Below are 18,585 nucleotides of genomic sequence, written 5' to 3'. Positions count from 1 at the left end.
CTTCCTCTCAAGGCCCTTCACCATCCTCTCTGTCCTCCTTTGGACTCTCTAATGGCTTCATATCTTTCTCACAGCGCAGTGACCAAAACTGCTCAATACTCAAGATGAGGCCCCCCCAGTGCAGAGCAGAGCAGGACGATCGTCTCCCTCGCCCGTCTGGCCATGCTGTGCCTGATGCCCTCCAGGGCACGGTTGGCCCTCCTGGCTGCCAGGGCACTGCTGACTCATATTCAACCTGCCATCGCCCAGGACCCCCAGCCAGGGTGGCTGCAGAGGATGCAGAAATAAATCCCAACACTCCTAATGCCTCCGGAGAGCGGGGGGCAGAGAGCCCACGGCCGCTGCGCTCCTCACCCAGGGCCACGTTCCCTCCCCAGACCCTCCCGGGGCGGGGGGCAGGAGAGAAAACACGCACTGCGACCGGCGGCCCCGCAGCAGGAGCGCTGCTCATCCCCAGGGCGGGCTCCCCGCGCCCGGCCCCGCTGCGGGAGGCGGTGCCAGCGGCGGGGCGGGGACGGGTCCGCCCGGGGAGCGGCACAGCCCGGCCGGAGCCGCCGCGGGAGGCACCGAGCGGCCGGGGCAGAGCCATGGCACAGAGATACGACGTGATCGTGGTCGGGGGCGGCATCTCAGGTGGGTTCGGCGGGGTCTGGGGTGCGGGGTCGGCGGCGGTGCCGGCGGGGCGGGGACGGAGCATCGCGGCGGGGGAGATGCTGCCGGGCTGAGCGGGGCTCCTGCGGGGAGCCCGAGGTGCGAACGCATCCCCGCCAGCTCGGTAACGCCGGCTGAGCACCGTCCTCATGATTCGGGTGGAATGCCATATGATGCAGGCAGTATTTTATCATTATTAAACTACTATTATTATTTTTCATTGTATTTTTGTTTCAGTTAATTTTATCTTATTTTAATTTTATAATTTATTATTATTTCATAATTTACATTACTATTTTATTATTATTTTATTTTTATTTTTATTTTTATTTTTATTTTTAGTATTTTTGCTATTTTTATTCAATAATTTATTACTGTTGATTTTTATTTTATTAATTTTTATTCCTTTTATTTTTAGTATATTTTAATTTTACTTTTTACTGCTTTTATTCAATTTTATTTTAATAATTTACGTTTTATTTTTTTCTGGCTCTTCCAATGTCCAGTCCCAGCATGTCCTGAACCTCTGTAATTCTTCCAGGAGTCTCTGGATGCTTTGGACAGGCGTGTCTATATGTGCTCTGCATCATGTACACCCATTCCAGGGGTATCATGCAAAGGCTCTCAGTCACATGTGATTAATTTAAATCTTGTGCTGCATTTTGTTTAGCCCAGGTAGAAGCATAAAGGAAAAATGCCTGAAACCAGCTGGATGGTTTAGGAAGTTTCTAGTTCCCCTTTCAGTGCAGGTATGGGCCTGAGAGCATGAGCAGCCTGGCAGAAATGGATGGAGAAAGTATCAGGGGCCCTGGAGCCTTCTTGCACTTGAGCGGCAATCTGCTGTTCTTAACCTAATCTGGGCTGGAAGACCCCTGTGCCTGCCCACAGTGAATCTCTTTCCTGTGTGTTTTGTTCCAAAATACCCATGCCAAATAAATTATGTATGTGAAGTAGATAATTTTTTTCCTTCTGTGCCTTTGACATATCAAACAATTGCTTTTTTGCTCCTTAGCATTGTGAGGCGTGCAGTGTGAGAGCTCCTGTCTTGTATGGTGATCTCCTCAGTGCATACATCCATAGATCTAAGTAGTGTCTCAGGCCAAACCACAAACAAATTACTTGAGATGTGTTACAAAATGTGATTCTGTTAATCCATTTTTTTTCACGTGGCTTTTAATTTCCACTGTTTATTTATATATCATTCTAGATGCCCGTTTAACCATTATGTTAAGGTGTGCAGAATGCAATTTGAATGGTATACAAAATGCAATGACAAAATCACTGGCAGTATTTCCTTGGAAAGATTCTCTGGTAACAAACTGCTGAATAATGATTGAATGTTTCAAATATGTTTATCAACTACAAAAAATTAACCATTGCTTTTCTATAAGGCACAATTGATTCTGGACACAGCGTAACGACTAATTTTTTTACTTACACCATGTTTCACAGTGAAACTCAACTACAGAAATTAGCCAGTGGTAATTATCTGTTCATGCCTTGTAAACAAAAACATTTCCAGTGGCGTGTTTTTGTACAGCAGTAGTGCTGCATTCCCTCTGTTGAATGGGTTGGAGTGAAAGAATTAGTGTAACAGCTTTTAATATACCTTGGTTTTTTATGGTTACCATGGGAATATTTTCATGGCAAATCTGCACAGCCCACATGTGTTTTTCTGTAAGAGCAGCCAGAACAGAGAAGCACATGCTCTGCCACGTTAAATTGTGCCTCACTCTTTGCTACCTGTAGACAGCAAGTGGCAGTGGGGATGTAGGGAACCAGTTTTCTATTGACTTCTGTTTACACCAAATCATCACCAAAGAGCTCTGGTTTCAGACTCCTGTCTTCACACAAAGTCTGGGAAAATATACAGGCACAAAAATTACTATTGACTAAGTACCCCTCCTCAGTCACTTCCCTTTAGCTGCTGTGTACCACTCCTGCTTCACCTCTGATTCACACTTCTCTATAAATCATTTGCCTTGCAGCCAGGTGATGAAACTGCGGTTTTGTGTCGCCTTACACTGGTTGAAAACTCCTATTAACATGCAGAACTGCTTTAGAAATCTCTTCTCCTGTCCACTGGAGAGTGAAGTGTGTGATTTTTTTTTTAAATGAGGGACTCCTTGGAGACCAGGTTTGTTATTACTCCACATTTGATGTGTTCCTTCAGAAGGTCACAGATTTTGAGCTGCCTGAGTTGCAGCCGAGTGAGGCTCCCTGGTTACTGCCTTTAGGTGAGGAAGGCACCGGTCGGTGCACAGCTGTAGGGCAGCAGAAAGCTCTTGTGACATTCGGGTGTGCTTGAGTTGGTGGCTGCAGCCGTCAGCAGAGCAGGTAATTGCAGAGCAAACAAAGAGGTGCTGTGCCAGCATGAGGATGTAAACAAACGTGTCACAGAGCTGCCACTTGGCTATCTGTATTCTGTTTGTTCCTTTAGGTTAGCGCAGGCTGTCCATTTGCGAACTCAGACCCTCCCTGGCAACGATTCTGTCTATCTTTTTATCCAGATGTAACGAGCAGGGTCTAAATTTTAGAGTGAAAGAACCAGAAAATGGAATAGCAGTGCAGAAGCCTTCACGACCCTACCAGTCACCGTTTTCCTCTGAGGACACTAATCTTTTATCTGAAGATGCCACTTCCTTTGCTGAATCATTTTTAGTGTCCTTTATTGGAGGTTTGATAAAAGGAAACAATAAAACCAAAGAACTGACTGATTTTAATTTTACTTAATGAAAATCTACTCAGAATTGCTCTTCTTTTCTTTCAAGTCTAAAAAAAAAACGGTCTGTGGTTTTTCTGAAGATGTCAGACAATCTCAGTGGAGTTTACGATAACGAAGACCTTTGAGGAACAGGAGGATTTACTAAGGAGTAGATTCTGTTTTATGGGTGAAGCTTCAGCAGAAGTCCATGAAATATTTTGCAAATGGCGTAGTTTAAAAATAAATATTTTAAAGGAAAATTTCCCAGTATAAAAAAGCATATATGAAAGTGCTTATCCATACACCGTGTGCAGTATGCCTTGTACTAAAGAATATTTAGATCAAAAGCATAACAGGCCCTTATAGAGGTGGAACCTGCATCATAACAGGTTCTTTTCTTTGCTTATTGTCTCTTTTTCTTTGAAAGGCTCCTCAAGCATGAGGGTCAAAACAAGTATTAGAAAACTATGAAGATATGTCATCAAACTTGTTTATCTTCTTAATTGAGACACTGATGACAGAAATTTTCTTCAAATAAAATCTTGGAATCTGTTCAGAGATTTTGTTTGAAGACTTTCTCCATATGTTTTCAAAAGTGCTTTCCTGTCCCAGCTTTTGCCATGGGAACCTCTTTCCTTCTTTTGTTTTCAAGTAAGTTATCAGATTTTATCCTCATGTTATGCCAGTCCTACTTAAGAAAATGCTTCTCTTAAACCTCTGGTGCACAGATTTTACAATCAAAGTGAGGTTAATTGATTCCTTTTTTTTTCCTGAAAGGTGAAGCCTTCTCCTAATTATAGTGAATGTTATTTGAAGTATGCTAATGTTTTGCTGGTCACAAACAATCTTGTCATGTTCCTGTAAATTTACAACCAAAACATACTGTAAAGTATTTCTGTTGTTATGTTAGGTTTTAAAAATATTTACATACCTATTCTTGCATTATTGAGATACCACTGTGCTCTCTACTCTTCTTAAGCCTTGCTTTTTATTTGTGTGATGATCTGATATTCTGTATAATTACAGCAGCTCTCACTGCATCTGTGAACCAGTTTCAAGTCTCTTTAAAAATAAAAAAACCAAACCAGAACACCCAAACTCAGACCAGGTGTTTTGGGGCCTGTTATCTGAAGTTGTTCTATCTGTTTTAAAATAAATGCAGAGGGCAAAATTTTTTATAACAATTATTTTTAAAACAATTTTAAAATTTTTTTTTAAACAGAACTAGGACATGTTGTAAGAAAACTATAGACAAGATGCATAATCTTCAGTAGATACTTATTTATTTTTGCTCTCTGGTAGTAATTTATAGTGTCTCAATACTCTGCATTTGAAAAGATACTTTGCCAAATGAGGCACTGTTTTTGGAGAGCATTTCTAGTCTGGGAGTCCCATGCTAGATGCCCATTTGGAGAAGAAAAAGACCCAGACCAAAAGAGGTAATGGGCATGGGTGGAATAGCTGTGCATAATGAACTAGAGTGGATACATCTGTGGGAGGATTCTGACCCTCTCCCTGGGATTTCACCCTTTCTGGGATGCACGGTGGGCAAAGGGAATCCAGGACATTTCCCTGTCAGTTTACTTGATGAAGCTCTTGGCTCACATTTTCAATCCCCTGTCTCTGTATCTGCCATCAGGGAGTTATTTCTTTTGCATTCAATACTCTCATGGCTACTGTGAAGGAGTATGAGGCAGTTTGGTGGAGCCTGCATTTGACTTCTAGGTATTTCACAGGAAAAACTTGGCAGTGCACAGTAAACAGAACAGAAAGCAGCTGCATAATGTTATGAAATAGTTTGGTAGCCTAGGCAGCAGGGACAGCACTTGTAATTCACTGTCTGATACCTCCTAATTGGTCTGAAAGTTGATTTGATAAGAAGCTTTCCAGTCTACCTGCAGGAGCCATCTCATCTTGCAAGGCTCAGAATGATGCATCATTAAGGAAAGCTTTTCCATTAGCTTATTTAACCATTATGAAAGAGTGTTATTAGGGAAAGTTCATTCAGTCTGTGTAACAAAATGGAAAAAACACTATGAAAGGGCCAAAAAGGGTAAGTTAGGATGGTAAAATATTGGGGCCAAGAATTGCTGGGTAGCTAATATTGGAAATAATTGGTAGAGGATTAAAGCCTATAGGTAGCAGTAGATGTTAGGGTTACAAACTGAAAGGTCCACAGGATACTCTTATCTGTACTGCTGGATTGAATGTTTGTTTTGACAAATTGCTTGGACAACCACTTGCAGGGGTGCCTTTTAGTTGATGAGGTTTGTCGGCCTAATCTAATCACACTGCAGGTGATGGTAGGTGTTCATCTGCATTGGTGTCTTGGTTCAGATCAAATGTGTACCTGGAACACATGTTCTGCTTGACCCTACTTACAGTTCTATCATGTGCATCAACAGATAGAAGGCTTGGAGCATTCCTTTTTGCATGAGACCAAAGAGGAAGACTGTAGGAGCTCACCTTTTAAGCTCCAAGTCCTAATGGGATTGGCTCCCTGTTGGGCCATGCAAGAGCTAGTCTAAATAAAATCCCTTTCATGCACATAGTATGGATACTGGGTATTTGGGATATCACTGTTTTACACTGCATGTCTGATGTTCTGCACTATTTGCTGACATAGACAGTTCAAACTTGCTGTCTTTGTAAACTTTTAGTTCGGCTGGTCAAAGGTAGTGACATGGAAAGAGTAAGCATTTTGATTCCACTCTTTTTCCACTCTTTTTCCACTAAGACACAGTTAAAAATAATTTACTTGGTATCTTGACCACACATGTGGACCTGCATCCTCTGTCTCCATCCTCTATGTTTTCTCCTTGCCCACTTTTTTTCTTTCTTTAATTTTCTTGTAGCATCAAGTGATTGATGAAAGATCATTTTCTGTGTAATTCTGAGTTTTGATTTGCTCATTTTACTCCTTGCCATCATCAGGTACAGGAGTAATTTTGAAGAAATGCTTGATGTAGTGAGTGACCATAGTGTCAGTCTCCAGCAAATAACAAACGTTTTGTTTACCTCCATGACATGAGTCTGGGTCAATGCTGGGCTGTGATGAGCAGCCCATTGCTCTGGCTCCATCCTGGGAGTGCTCAGGCTGCCTAAGATGATCTTAGGAGGATGCTGACAAGGGTATTGTGAGCTGATGAGTGGAGGTAGTCTTATCAAAAGGTGGAGAACTGTGCCAAAAAGCTGAGTAGTCATGTTTGCACTGCCTAAGCAGGCAGCCTGAGCAATGTGGGCTTACACAGCCCTGATAGTCCCAGAGGTAAAATTCCTTGTGGTATGATAAATATAGAGCAGAGTTTGCTCTATATTTATATATCTTACACAGTAGCTAATGACAATGAATTAGGTCTCATGCTTAATTTAGTCAATTGAGAAAGCTTCAGAACTTATTATTCTGTATGTAAACAATCTGGGTGATTTTGGCGTATTTCCCACTGGCACAGTTTCCTTCTCTGTAGCACAACTGACAACTGTAGTTAAGTAGTTCTGTTATTTAAAGATTTAAAAGCCGTATTGTCTCACTGCCCCTTCCAAGAACAGGGGTTGCTTGCCTTTGTGTTGTTTCAGCTCTGTAGCAGTTATTTCACAGAGTACACTGATATGATAGTGAAGCTTATGCTGGTTCTAAAAGTTTGCTGAGCAGTGCCCTGGTGGATTGAAGACCTTCCCTTGGTTTTGCTTTATGGAGAATGTGTCTTGATGTGCTCTCAAAGCACTCAGTTATGCTTCTGGAATCAGTCATGATTCCTGATGAATCACAGTCACAGGCTAGTTCAGGTTGGACGGCACCTTTAAAGGTCTGATCGTCCTGCAATGAGCAGGGACATCTTCAACCAGATCAGGTTGTTCAGAGCTCCATCCAAGCTGACCTTGGATGTTTCCAGGGATGGGGCACCCACCACCTCTCTCAGCAACCTGTTCCAGTGTTCCACCACCCTCAGTGAAAGAAATCTCTTCCTTTCTATGTAATCTGAATCTGCCCTCTTTTAGTTTAACACCATTACCCCTTGTCTTATCATGACAGACCCTACTAAAAATTTAATCCCCATCTATCATATAAGGCCCCTCTTGGAACTGAAAGGTACTATAAGGTCTTCCCAGAGCCTTCTTTTCTCCAGGCTAAACAACCCCAATTCTCTCAGCTTTTCCTCATAGGAGAGCTGTTCCATCCCTCTGATCATTTCTGTGGCCCTCCTCTGGACCTGCTACAACAGGTCGATGTCTTTCCTGTGTTGAGTACTCCAGAGCTTCATCCTTGCTTCAGTTTCTTGAGGAAATTTCATTAATTTCATTACAGTTTCAGTCATTTAATTTTTATATGGCCATTTTTGAACTTAACATGATTTTCCTTTTGGGCTGATAACCTATTTCATTCTTGTAAAATTGCGTCAGATATTAATGTTCTTGCTACCTTGTAAGATGGTTTATCAAAATGTGATCATTTGTCTGATTCACTAGTCTTTTCTCTTTATGGACTGATTTGTGTCTAAGGTTTATAATTGGGAATGTTGAATAATTATTGTTTAAAGTTTTTTTTGCTGATTTCAGTGGTCAGGGAGGGTGCACTACTGGGCATTGGTATTTAAACCATAAATGTGTAGCATTCTTTTAAGTAACCCACCCATGCATTTGTATTTTGCACAGCCTTCTCTGTCATGTCAGTTTTCTGTTTAAACATCTTTAAAATGTTTGAAAGAAACACCAGTGCAAAGTCACTCGGAAAACTGTATTTCCTTCACCTTTTTTCCCTCCCATATGTTCTATCAGAATGGTACGATTCTAATGGTAGCATTTTTCTTTCATAGCACTGACATTTTCATGAGCTGTTTGACTCAAACCTCCTCCTGTCTGTGTTTAGAGACGGTTGGAAGACAGTTGCTTAAAAGTCTTATTTAGTGGTTCTTCTTTGGGCTTCTCTGGATGACATTTGTGTCCTCAGCCTTTGGCATCTCAGCCAGGGAATGCTTCATCATGAGCTGGCTGTCAAGAGATGAAGTGGTCTTTTTGGGCTGCCAGCAAAGAGCTGGTGAATTGCAAAGGGGCCAGGCTCCTCTTCATTTTTCAGTTGTTCAAATAGATAAAATGTACACAAATCCTTGTAAGCTTTACAATTTAGCCTGTATGTGTGTGTGTGTGTGTGTGTACCTGTATATGTGGGCTATGGTGTGGGTGGTGAGACACAGGAACAGGGAGGATGTGGATACCCCAACCCTGGAAGTGTTAAAGCCAGGTTGGATGAGGACCTGAGCAACCTGGTCTAGTGGGAGATGTCCCTGACCAAGGCAGGAGGGGTTAGGACTGGATGATCTTTAAGGTCCATTCCAACCCCTTAATATTCTGTGATTCTATGGCATTGATAGGAACTTCCAAAGAGTCGCTGGGGCGTGGCTATTTGAAAGTGCCACTGAGATATGCTCGATGTAATCTGTAATTATTTGGAGCAACTGGGTGAAAATTGTTAGGTAAAGATCAAGCAACGTGGAACAAAATGGTTAGCCATGGAATGAGGGCATGGGGGTTCTGCTGGGCTTTGCTGTCGCACAGAAGTGACCTCTAGGTGGATGCCTGTGAGTGTCATCTGATACTGAGAAATCCGGGAAATTACAGGTTATTCTTTATTGTCAAAAAACTGAAATTATAGTCTTTTGTAAGTTCACATCTTCTATTCGATCATGTATTTTGAGCACTTACTTTTCTCAGGGGACTAAAAAAATGAATTCTTTGCTTGAGAACATGCAAGACTTGGCAAAAGAGATAAGCATTTCTCTTCTGAGGCAACTGTTGCGTAATTTTGCAAAATTTTCCAGATGTAGTTTAGTCTTTTTTTTTTTTTTTTTTTTTTTTCCCCCCACATTGCTCTGTATGGAAGGCAAAACTCTTCTTCAGAATAAATCTGGCTGTCATTTTATTTGCTTGTATATCTCTTTGTAATAGTAATGCCTGAAAGGATGCGTTAAGTAAACTGCCTGTATAGTGCCTCGGGCAGTTCATCGTGCTCGGCTTTATTTGTTCCAGTGCTGTGATCTGTTTGTTGTAGTGCTTTCAGTTCTCTTTATCTCCTTTGTTTCTTCCCTCTGTCTGTTGTGCTTTGAGGCAGCCTAGGTTGTAAACTAGCAGAGAGGGGGCCTTGAGAATGAAGGCATGAGGTAATACTGGAGTACAGATGATGGTGATAATAATAATAATAATAATAATGAAATTAGCTCTTCAGTATATCCTGGAGTCATAACAAAGGACATGCAGAATGTGTTTGGGTTTGGGGTTTTTTTTGCCTGACTGGGGCCTGGAAGCAGACTTCTGACTGTTCCTTTTGAAGTGTGAAGTGGGCACTGAATATGTGTTCTGCTCCATGTATAAGACATGACAAGTCCATAAAATAGGCAGATCAGTGAGTAAATGATTGACACTAGAAATACTCAACCTTTGAAAAGTTGGAGTGCCCAGTTTTGCCAATCTGAAGTTTCACTGGATACTTGAAATGTAAAAGTGCAGTGGAAACAAGAGGGAAGCCCTGGGCAAAACAGCTGTGGCTTCAGTGCTTGAGCCTGGGCACCAGTGCACCAAAGCTGTTGGGTTTCCACCCAAACACAAAAAGTTGCCTCATTCCATGCCTGGCAGGGCTTGAACTTAAGGCCTCACAGCCTCGCTCATCTCATTCGTATCTGTCCAGGCTCTGTATCACTTAGCCAGCTGCAGTGCCTGGGACAAAAGGAGACTGAACATTTTTCATGCTGGTTTTAAGAACTTAAATATTAATAAATACTAATAAATACTGCTCCCTGCACCGTGGATGAATCATCTGTGAGTACTTTCAGGGAGAGGAGATCACAGAAAGTTGGGACTGGAGTTTATGCTCACATGAAGTCCCATTAACTCATGGGGTTGCTCATACTGACCTTGGTGACAAGGTTACAGAATTAGAGCTCAGACAGGAAAGCTCATTGCCTTGGTTAGACAACACAATGGCAACAGAAATAAATTATATTTGCACATAGAGTGCTGTATCCGAGGCAGAAATGTTATGTCCTTTGTACAAATATTTTAAGTAAATGTGCATTTTAAGCAGGTAGTCAGATTGATAATGTCTTTTTTTTTTTTGCTCCTTGGGGTTTCTGAAATTTCAATTTTGTTATTTTCTTAAGTTCTGTAATGTTTTAGGTGAATTATATTCATTTTAATGGCATTAATTGCAGCACAATGATACAGTTTAGGAAGATAAAGTATCTCCCCCCATGGTCAAAATACTTAGATCAAGAGTTGCTTTGATAGCATTCACTGTACTGTTTAGAGTGTGAAGGTAAGGCATTACCAATAGTGACAGAGTACAGAGGCCCAGCTCTACCACGGTTTTGGGTTCTGAACTGTAATTTTTGTATCTTCCTCCCATAAGATTGGGTCAGATATGTAAAGTACCATTGTAAAGCTGGCTCAAATTATAGAAGTTAAAAGGTTACCTTCACCCTGAAAGCATGGTTCTTCTCAAGGGCAAAATTCCGTGACCTTCCCATAAGGTGAGGAAGGTGAACGTGAAACAAGCCGGTATCAACTCTCCCAGACCGTGGGCCAGTCTTGGTTTTGTTCTTTTTGTTGTTATTGCTTTGTTGTTTGTTTGTTTGGTTTTTAATTTTACTTACAATCCTTATTCTATAATGTTTTACAGGCATTATTGCCCCAAGGCATTATTTCAATTAAAACGTTTTAGCTGGCTAATGATGAGTGACAGAGGTAGAGGTGACCAGCGCCAGGTTCAATCTCTCAGTGGCGGAGCAGTAATTGGATTGTGTTCATTAGAGCACAAACAAAACCAAGGCTATTAAATTGCAGTTTCTAGCACAGCAATGCAATAAGGAGGTGGAGGACAACGAAGGAGAAAGCCCACTGGTGCAAAATGGCTGCTTAGCTGTGGATGAGAACGTGCCTTTTGTCTGGTCCTGCCCTCCATCCCTTGAGTGACCCAGTGAAATGTGCAGTGCTGTGGCATTGAACTGACAGGATGTAGTGGGGACATTTTTATTTTTATTTTTTTAATTTGAATTTTAGAGTAATTAGGTCTAAGCAACAGCACAACAGATTCTACCATTAACTGATCTAAAATTTTTAAGTACTAGAAACTTACTACTTGATCGAGGGAGTATTTTCTCTTTCCCTCCCCAAAAATGACCTCTGCTGCTTGGGACATATTCCTCTTTGTTTATTCTTATTGCCCTGGTTTAAACACTGCAGCTGTGTTTGACCACTCAAAAGGTGTTCCCCTCAAATGTTCTTCTGCAGTGTTAAGATAGGTGGATTTTGTTTTGTTTGGTACAGTGCAGAAGTTTTGGCCAAACTCCTTTATTTGCTGTATGTATTTTGCATGTATTTCTGAGCAGCAGAGGTGTTAGGTAAGGGTTACTGTATGAAGACATCTAATAGTGAGGGAAGTTGTATTTCCCATGTGATCCCACAGGAATACCAGCTTCTCTAAGTTTGTGTAGGTTTTGCCAGATTTAGGGGTTTTTTTCCCCTTAATATTTCAGATATATCAGTGTGTACGTGTGTGATGGTGTGTGTTTGTTGTTTGTTGTTTTGGTTTTCTGTTGTTTGTTGTTTTGGTTTTTGTTTTGGTTGTTTGTGGTTTTTTGTTTGTTTTTTTTGTGAGACTACTCACTTTCATTTAGAGAAAAAATTAAAATCCTGGCCCCTCTCATCAAAATTAGACTTAGACTCAACATCAAGTAGAAGAATACAAACCCCTGAGATTTCTAAAAAACCTTCTTCAACATGTTAAATATCCATGGACAAACATGTTCTGACTAGTATTTTTGAATACTTATGCTAAGAAATACTTGATTGCATCTGCCTTAGTGACTGAACTCAACTCTTACTTGTTTATATATAATGAGTTATGTTTCCTTTTCTTGCTGTCAGTCTTGTGAAATGTTTTTACATCCCACAATTTCTCCGTTAACCCCAGGGCAGAGGACTATGCTTGTTCTGCAGGCTGAGTATTATTATGCCATTTCCAAGGTGCATTTTGTGACAGATCCTCATGTCAAGCCTTGTGCTATGTTTGCTTATTGCTCTGGACCCCATCAAGGTTCCGTGGCTGCTCTGCCCACTGGCTCTGTGTAAGGAAGAGCATCTGTTACCTGACGTGTCTGCAGACAGTGATTTAGATGAGGCTGAACAGGTTGAGAACAAGGAAAAAAACCCAATTCCCAAGGAACTCGTCAGTTTTGGCTTTATTTACAAGGTGTGCCATGGCAGACACTTCTCATGCAGACGTGCCTGAGCTTCCAGCTGGCTGCCTGGAGGACAACTTGCAGTGTGGCTGCTGCAGCTGCACATACCCAGAAAAAACCACGTGTAAACCCCTGCTCAAAAAAGTTATGTCAAGGGGGGTGCTGTCAGCAGTTACCCACACCAGTGCAGAGTTGGATATCCAAGCTGGGGAGGCACAAAGGTAAAAAACCAGCTCCTTGCCTCTCTGCAGTGTTGAATGTTTTTAATCTACTCGTACAGCTGATCTTTGTATGCCCAGTCCAAGTCTGGAGTCGGTCACAAATGTTAAACCTCCCCGGGGCAGTGCTTTGTAAACATATCTTTTGTGTCAAAATAAATACAGAGGAGAGAAAAATGTGGGCGAATTCCATGAACTGAAGGAAGCTCAGATGTGAGACATGTAAGTTCTGCAGTAAGACCTGCAGGTTAGTACAGTACAAGCAGGATGAAAGCATTTCTTCCTGCTCAATGCACAATTTTAGTCAAAGAGAGGAATTTTTAAGGTTACAGGGTAAACATTTTTTTTTGCCAGCCATTTTAGAAACTACTAATTGAATGCCTGTGTCTTAGAGACTCTTTCTTTTCTCCTTACATGAGTTAAAATTTAGAATTTGTAGATGATTTTTATAATTATATAAATAAGAGAAATGATTTTTTTGTTCTTACAGTGGAGATAACAAATATGGAGCAAAATGATAAAGTACTGAGTAATACAGAGAAAGTGCAACAGGAGCTGCAGGAATGCCTTCAGAAATTTACAGCTTTTCAGAGATGCAATTTCCAATCATGTCCTTTCTAGTGATTTTATTGTGGAAGTGCTAATATTAAAAGGCTATTTCAGTAAAATTGCTGATTCCAGGCAGAATCAGACTGGAATCAGTTAGTAGATTTCAATAATATTTAAAAAAATATATTTCAAAGTATTTTTTAGATAATCTAATGTGTTTGATTGTAGGGCTTCACTGTAGTTGACATGGGGGTCAGGTGAAAAATTTGACTCTTTTCACATTTATCAATGCAAATATATAGATAATAAATATCTTTTAACATGTATATTATACATATGTAATCCAAATATATATGACCCAAACATAAATATAGATATATAATACAGGTTGGGCTCAATCTTGGAGGTATTTTCCAACCTATGATTCTAGAAAATATCAATTTAGATTCTGCCCTAGCACAGAAATTTAAGATTCTTTTTAAAAATCTGAACTAGTTGTTCTCTCAGGATAAGGAAACTGTTAATGTTAGAAAGTGAGGTTGTAATGAAGCTGCTTAATCAATTGGTGCAACTTAAGGTATTTACCAGATACAGAGCTATCAAACAAGAAAAAAGTTGGAACCGAAGGTGAAATAATCATTGTGATGATTTGACATTATGATGTGTTTGAGTCATAGCTGTGTGAATGCAGAGTGCTGCCTGATGAAGAAATGATTTTCATGCCTTGAACTTGTGTTACAAGATTCTGGGGGAGGCAATCTCTCACCAGTATCTCTGGGTGGCTGCAGTTGGGTACCAGGTTGCTATGGGAACAGGTGAAGGCTTGCCTGGTTAAGCATCTCTAAGTACAATGGTATTTTCAGTCTGGGGATCCAAATAATCATCTTTGCTTCTCTGCTCTTTGAATTAATTAACTGCTTATCAGTTCTCTGAGCAGAACTGCAGGTGAGGCTTATGTTTTCTGTCATATGTATATATATATATGAGGCTTTCTATTGCCCCTTGAAGAAAGCTGACCTGCAGTGGAAACTGGACCCAGCTCCTTTCCTCTGTGGTGAACAAAAGTTGTTGAGCCCTTATATCACAATTCAACTCTTATTCTGTTGAAATGCTTCTGGTGAGAAAGGGAAGATGCCACTGGATGACAAAATAGTGCATGAAATGGGACTAATAACAGCATCAGTCATGTTCTTTGGATGACCTTTACAATTGAATGAGGCTGTTTGCCTCATTTGTGAGGAATGGGGGCAATATCAAAGGTCTGCCTTTTGTTAGTGATGTGCAGGAGAGTGAGAGGTAAGCTGGAGGCTGTGCTGAAATGTGAAACTTGTGAAGGGTTAAACTTCTCAAGAGGAGATCTTACATCATGGATGACAGATTTTTCCAGGCTTTGCTTCACAGGCATCTCTTTCTGGCAATTGGAGTATCAGGCACAGAGGCCACTCTGACTCTTGCCCAGAAAAGAGGCTGTGGTTTGTAGGGGTTTCCTGCAGCAATTGTCAGTTTCTAAAAAGCAAACCTCAACCTCATGCCCCACTATTCATATCCTAGTATTCATTTCCATTTTAATATGATTTTGTTACTACTCTGGTGCCTTATCTGTCCTTGTATCACTTTGGCTCGGAGCTCTCCCTTCAGCAGCATCCAGTCCTCTCACTGTTATTTGGCTTCAGCCCAAGAACCCATTTGGGGTCTTGGGTCCAGCTCCAGGGAACAGGTATGGAGTGATGTGGCAGCACTGTGATTCCAAATGTGTGAGGTACTGAAATAGCAACGTTCCTGCCTGACAACATTGCCCTGTAGTGTGATATTTGTCACAGCAGTCCTGCCTTATCCTGCACTGTGTGTGCTCTGGTCCTTTGCTGTGCCATCTGACCCTCCTGAGCTTAGTGTAGGAACCCTGCAGACTGCATCTTCTCCTACAGAGCCAAGCCCCAGGGACACATTCCTCTCCCTGCAGAGATCAGATCTGCTGGAGGATGGACGTGGATGGGGCAGTGAGATATCAATGAGACTTGTCCTACCCTCAACACTGTTTTTTTTTTTGTTTTGGCATCAGGAAAGAGCAAACTCTTATCCACCTCTAACAGATCCGTCTGTGAATGTGTGGGTATGGGGCAAAGGTGGAATGTGCCCCAAAATAAACAGCAGGGAGTAAATAGTAGAAAGATGCAATGGAGTGGATGAAAATTGCAGGGGGAAAACAAGGAGTGATATCTGGGCTACAAATCAGCTGCATTTCAGTTGGATCTAGAGAGTTATCATTTCTTCTGTATTTGTTCAGCTCCTGGGAATAAACTGCCTTTGTTCCCAGCTGTACTGAAATGTTCATTCACTAGATTTTAATAAAGAAGGTCAAATTTCATATCCCTTAATCATTGTTGGTAACTGGATGCTATTAATTGATTAGTCAATACCTGTTAGCATGATAAGGCAGCAGAAACCCACAAGTGACAGCAGCCTTCAGTTTGTGTATTCATTCTGTAAATTATTAATAACTACAATTGATCCTCTCCTTGCTGATGAAATGTTTCTTTTTTGAAAAGCAACTTCTTTTTTTTCTTTAACTGATAAGCTAGATTTAATTAGGAGCTTTCTTGGCCATTTTTCCTCCAGGAGCCAATTTCTCTTTGCACATTCTTGGAAGGATGATCCATGTTTACATACCATGACTGTTTTCTGTATTATGTTCTTCCTTGGTATCTTCAAATATTTGTGAGTGTAGTCAAGGCCACTGATCCAGCCAGATGTTTTCGCAATATAATTTCCTCAGTAGGAAGGATGGAAAGACCTTTATCAGTTTCATTACTGGTTTTCTCACTAACACTCATGTGAAAACCCAAGATAAGCCCACGAAGCTAGAAATAGAAGCAGGGACAGTATGATATTTTAATGGAAACATCTGCAGGTTTTCTTTAGAAAAGGTAAAATCCTGTAGATAGATAGATAGATCTACACCATTGCCTCTCTCTCTTTTCTTTTCTTTTCTTTCTTTCTTTTTTTTTTTTTCAGATGGGCAAATGAAGACTTTAACCAGCACAGTGCAGCAGTTTCAATACAGGGTTGAGAACAGGACCTGCTTCTCCTACTCCCAGTCCACTAGCTGATGACCAGAGTGTTCTGTAGCCTCTATTCAGGACAGCTATACTTTCTTCATTATAATTTCATTCAGTCCTGCCGTGCTAGCTCTGACCATCTGTTTTTCCTGCCGGTGCTTTTGCCATTTGTTCCATGGCTGCCTTATGCTTGGAGAGATCTGCTCGCACAGCTCCTCGAAAACTACATGTACCAGGACACAGAGAGGGAACTGATTGCATTCTCATGGTAACCAGGCAGAGAGCCAAAAAGGATAAATTATGATGTATGAGTGAGGCTTCCAGCCTGGCCTGTTGCTGAACTTTAGTCAACCCATCCTGTTGGCTCAAGGGGATGATGCAACCCACTAGAATATAACCCGTGTTGTCCCACTAGAAATTCACTCACATGTGACCAAAGTAAGCACCACAGCTTATTGAAATCTCAGTTTGTGTGCTGAAGGAAAAGGCAAGAGAGGATCTTAAGAAGTTGAGAGATTTCAGTCTGTAATCCCTCCACATGCACCCTTTCTAATTTCCTTGATTCCCACAGCAGCTTGCCACACTTGCTGCAGGGCTTGGAGCTAATATTTTCCTCTGCATTTATGAGGATCTATGGCATCAGAACTAAAGTGAGATGCTCCCTATTCTTATTGTTCTGTTCTTATTGTTCCCTCACTTGGGTTTCTCAGCTCCAAAAATTGCAAGGTGGAAATAAAGGTGTATGAAGAAAATAGATGAGGAATCAAACAATTTTATGAGGAAAATTAACCCGTGTTCTTTTCTTCTTCTTGTCTTGCACAGTGCACATGCTGTTTCTTCTAAATCATACTGTGTGTTCTTCTGGAGGTGAAACCTGTGACCCAGCTGTGTGGGAACTTTATTATTGCACTTTAAAATATTCAGGACTGGAAAGCAGAGCTGTAAAACAAGTGCCAGGAAAACTTCTGAAATTTAAGACAGTCCTAATAAAACTTCCCTTTTTTTTTTCTTTTCTTTTTTTTTTTTCTTTTGTTTTTGTTTGTTTGTATGTTTTGCTTGGTTTTTGTTTGTTTGTTTGGGCTATAAAAGATGACATGTTGAGGAAGACAGCTTTCTGGTTACAAACAACAAGTTCTCTGCATGGTTGGATGACTGTCATAACAAGTGCTGGCTCAGGCATCCGAATTGCTGAGCATGTGGTGCTCAGCACATGTAAATTTTGACCCCAAACTATTTCAATATATGGCTTCAGCTTCATTTAATGATTATTGCTTTCTTAGTTTTTTAATTCCACCTCATCCCCCACCCGTCATAGTGATTGAATGAACAATTTGGGATTTGGATGGATAGCTGTGAGGGTTTTTACATGTCATGTCACAGAAGCCACAGGGTGCATATATAGAACTATTCTTCAATTGCTTTTCTTTTTGTCTTTTAGGTCTCTCAGCAGCCAAACTGCTGACTGAGTCAGGCTTGAATGTGGTGTTGCTGGAAGCCAATGACAGGGTTGGTGGAAGAACTTTCACCGTAAGGGTAATTATCTCCAAACCCATTTATTCTATATATACATACTTAGAGTAGATACCATACATATAAGGGGAAGATTTCTAGAGTACTAGAAGGTGGGAAATTTCTTGATATTTTAATAGCAAGAGGAGGGAAAGACTGGCATGATGGTGGAGACAGAATATTTCTGTGTGATCTGCAGGGTGTGGAGTCATCCATCTGGTAAGGAGAATGTGATGAGTTAAGTTTCAAAGTCATTTCCTAGGGAGAGACACTATTGAAATCTCTATGAAAAAACATCCAGAAGGTCAACCATGCTGTGAAGATCCTTGAGCTGAACCTCAACAAGCCCCATGAGGAGTGGTGTAGGCTGGAGGAGTGGCTGGGAACTAGAACCAGTATGTTTCCCTCTACTTGACCTTCTGTTCTACCACGACTTGGCAGACCCCCCCTCCCACCCTGCTCATCAGAGAATCTTGCCCGTGCTGCTTCCTGGGACAGTCTGCTTTAAACTAGTCACTGTTGAGGTGCCAGACCGAGCAAGAGCTGCACACATGTCTCTCTCTGTCCTCTCTCTGCCTGTCAGGCTCTATACTCTCATGTTTGTTTAAGGCCTGTAGCAATGGGCCTGCTAAAGCTATTTATGAACTCATAATCTGAGATTCTCAGTA

The 18,585-nt window shown here is 41.2% G+C and overlaps 1 protein-coding gene across 1 annotated transcript in view; it reads left to right on the top strand.

The window, feature by feature from the left end:
• The first annotated feature begins 250 nt into the window (after positions 1-250).
• Positions 251-18,585, top strand: part of LOC126648385 (amine oxidase [flavin-containing] B-like) — a 52,662-nt gene continuing 34,327 nt past the window's right edge. The window contains exons 1-2 of the mRNA XM_050331239.1: positions 251-633; positions 17,847-17,941. Of these exons, the coding sequence (XP_050187196.1) occupies positions 588-633; positions 17,847-17,941 (141 nt within the window). The 5' untranslated portion in view covers positions 251-587. The remainder of the gene's footprint in view (positions 634-17,846; positions 17,942-18,585) is intronic.

Source organism: Myiozetetes cayanensis, unplaced genomic scaffold (assembly GCF_022539395.1).
Source record: "Myiozetetes cayanensis isolate MyiCay16 unplaced genomic scaffold, myiCay2020 scf5-8, whole genome shotgun sequence".
Taxonomy (NCBI): domain Eukaryota; kingdom Metazoa; phylum Chordata; class Aves; order Passeriformes; family Tyrannidae; genus Myiozetetes; species Myiozetetes cayanensis.
This window is presented reverse-complemented; position numbering and strand designations above follow the sequence as displayed.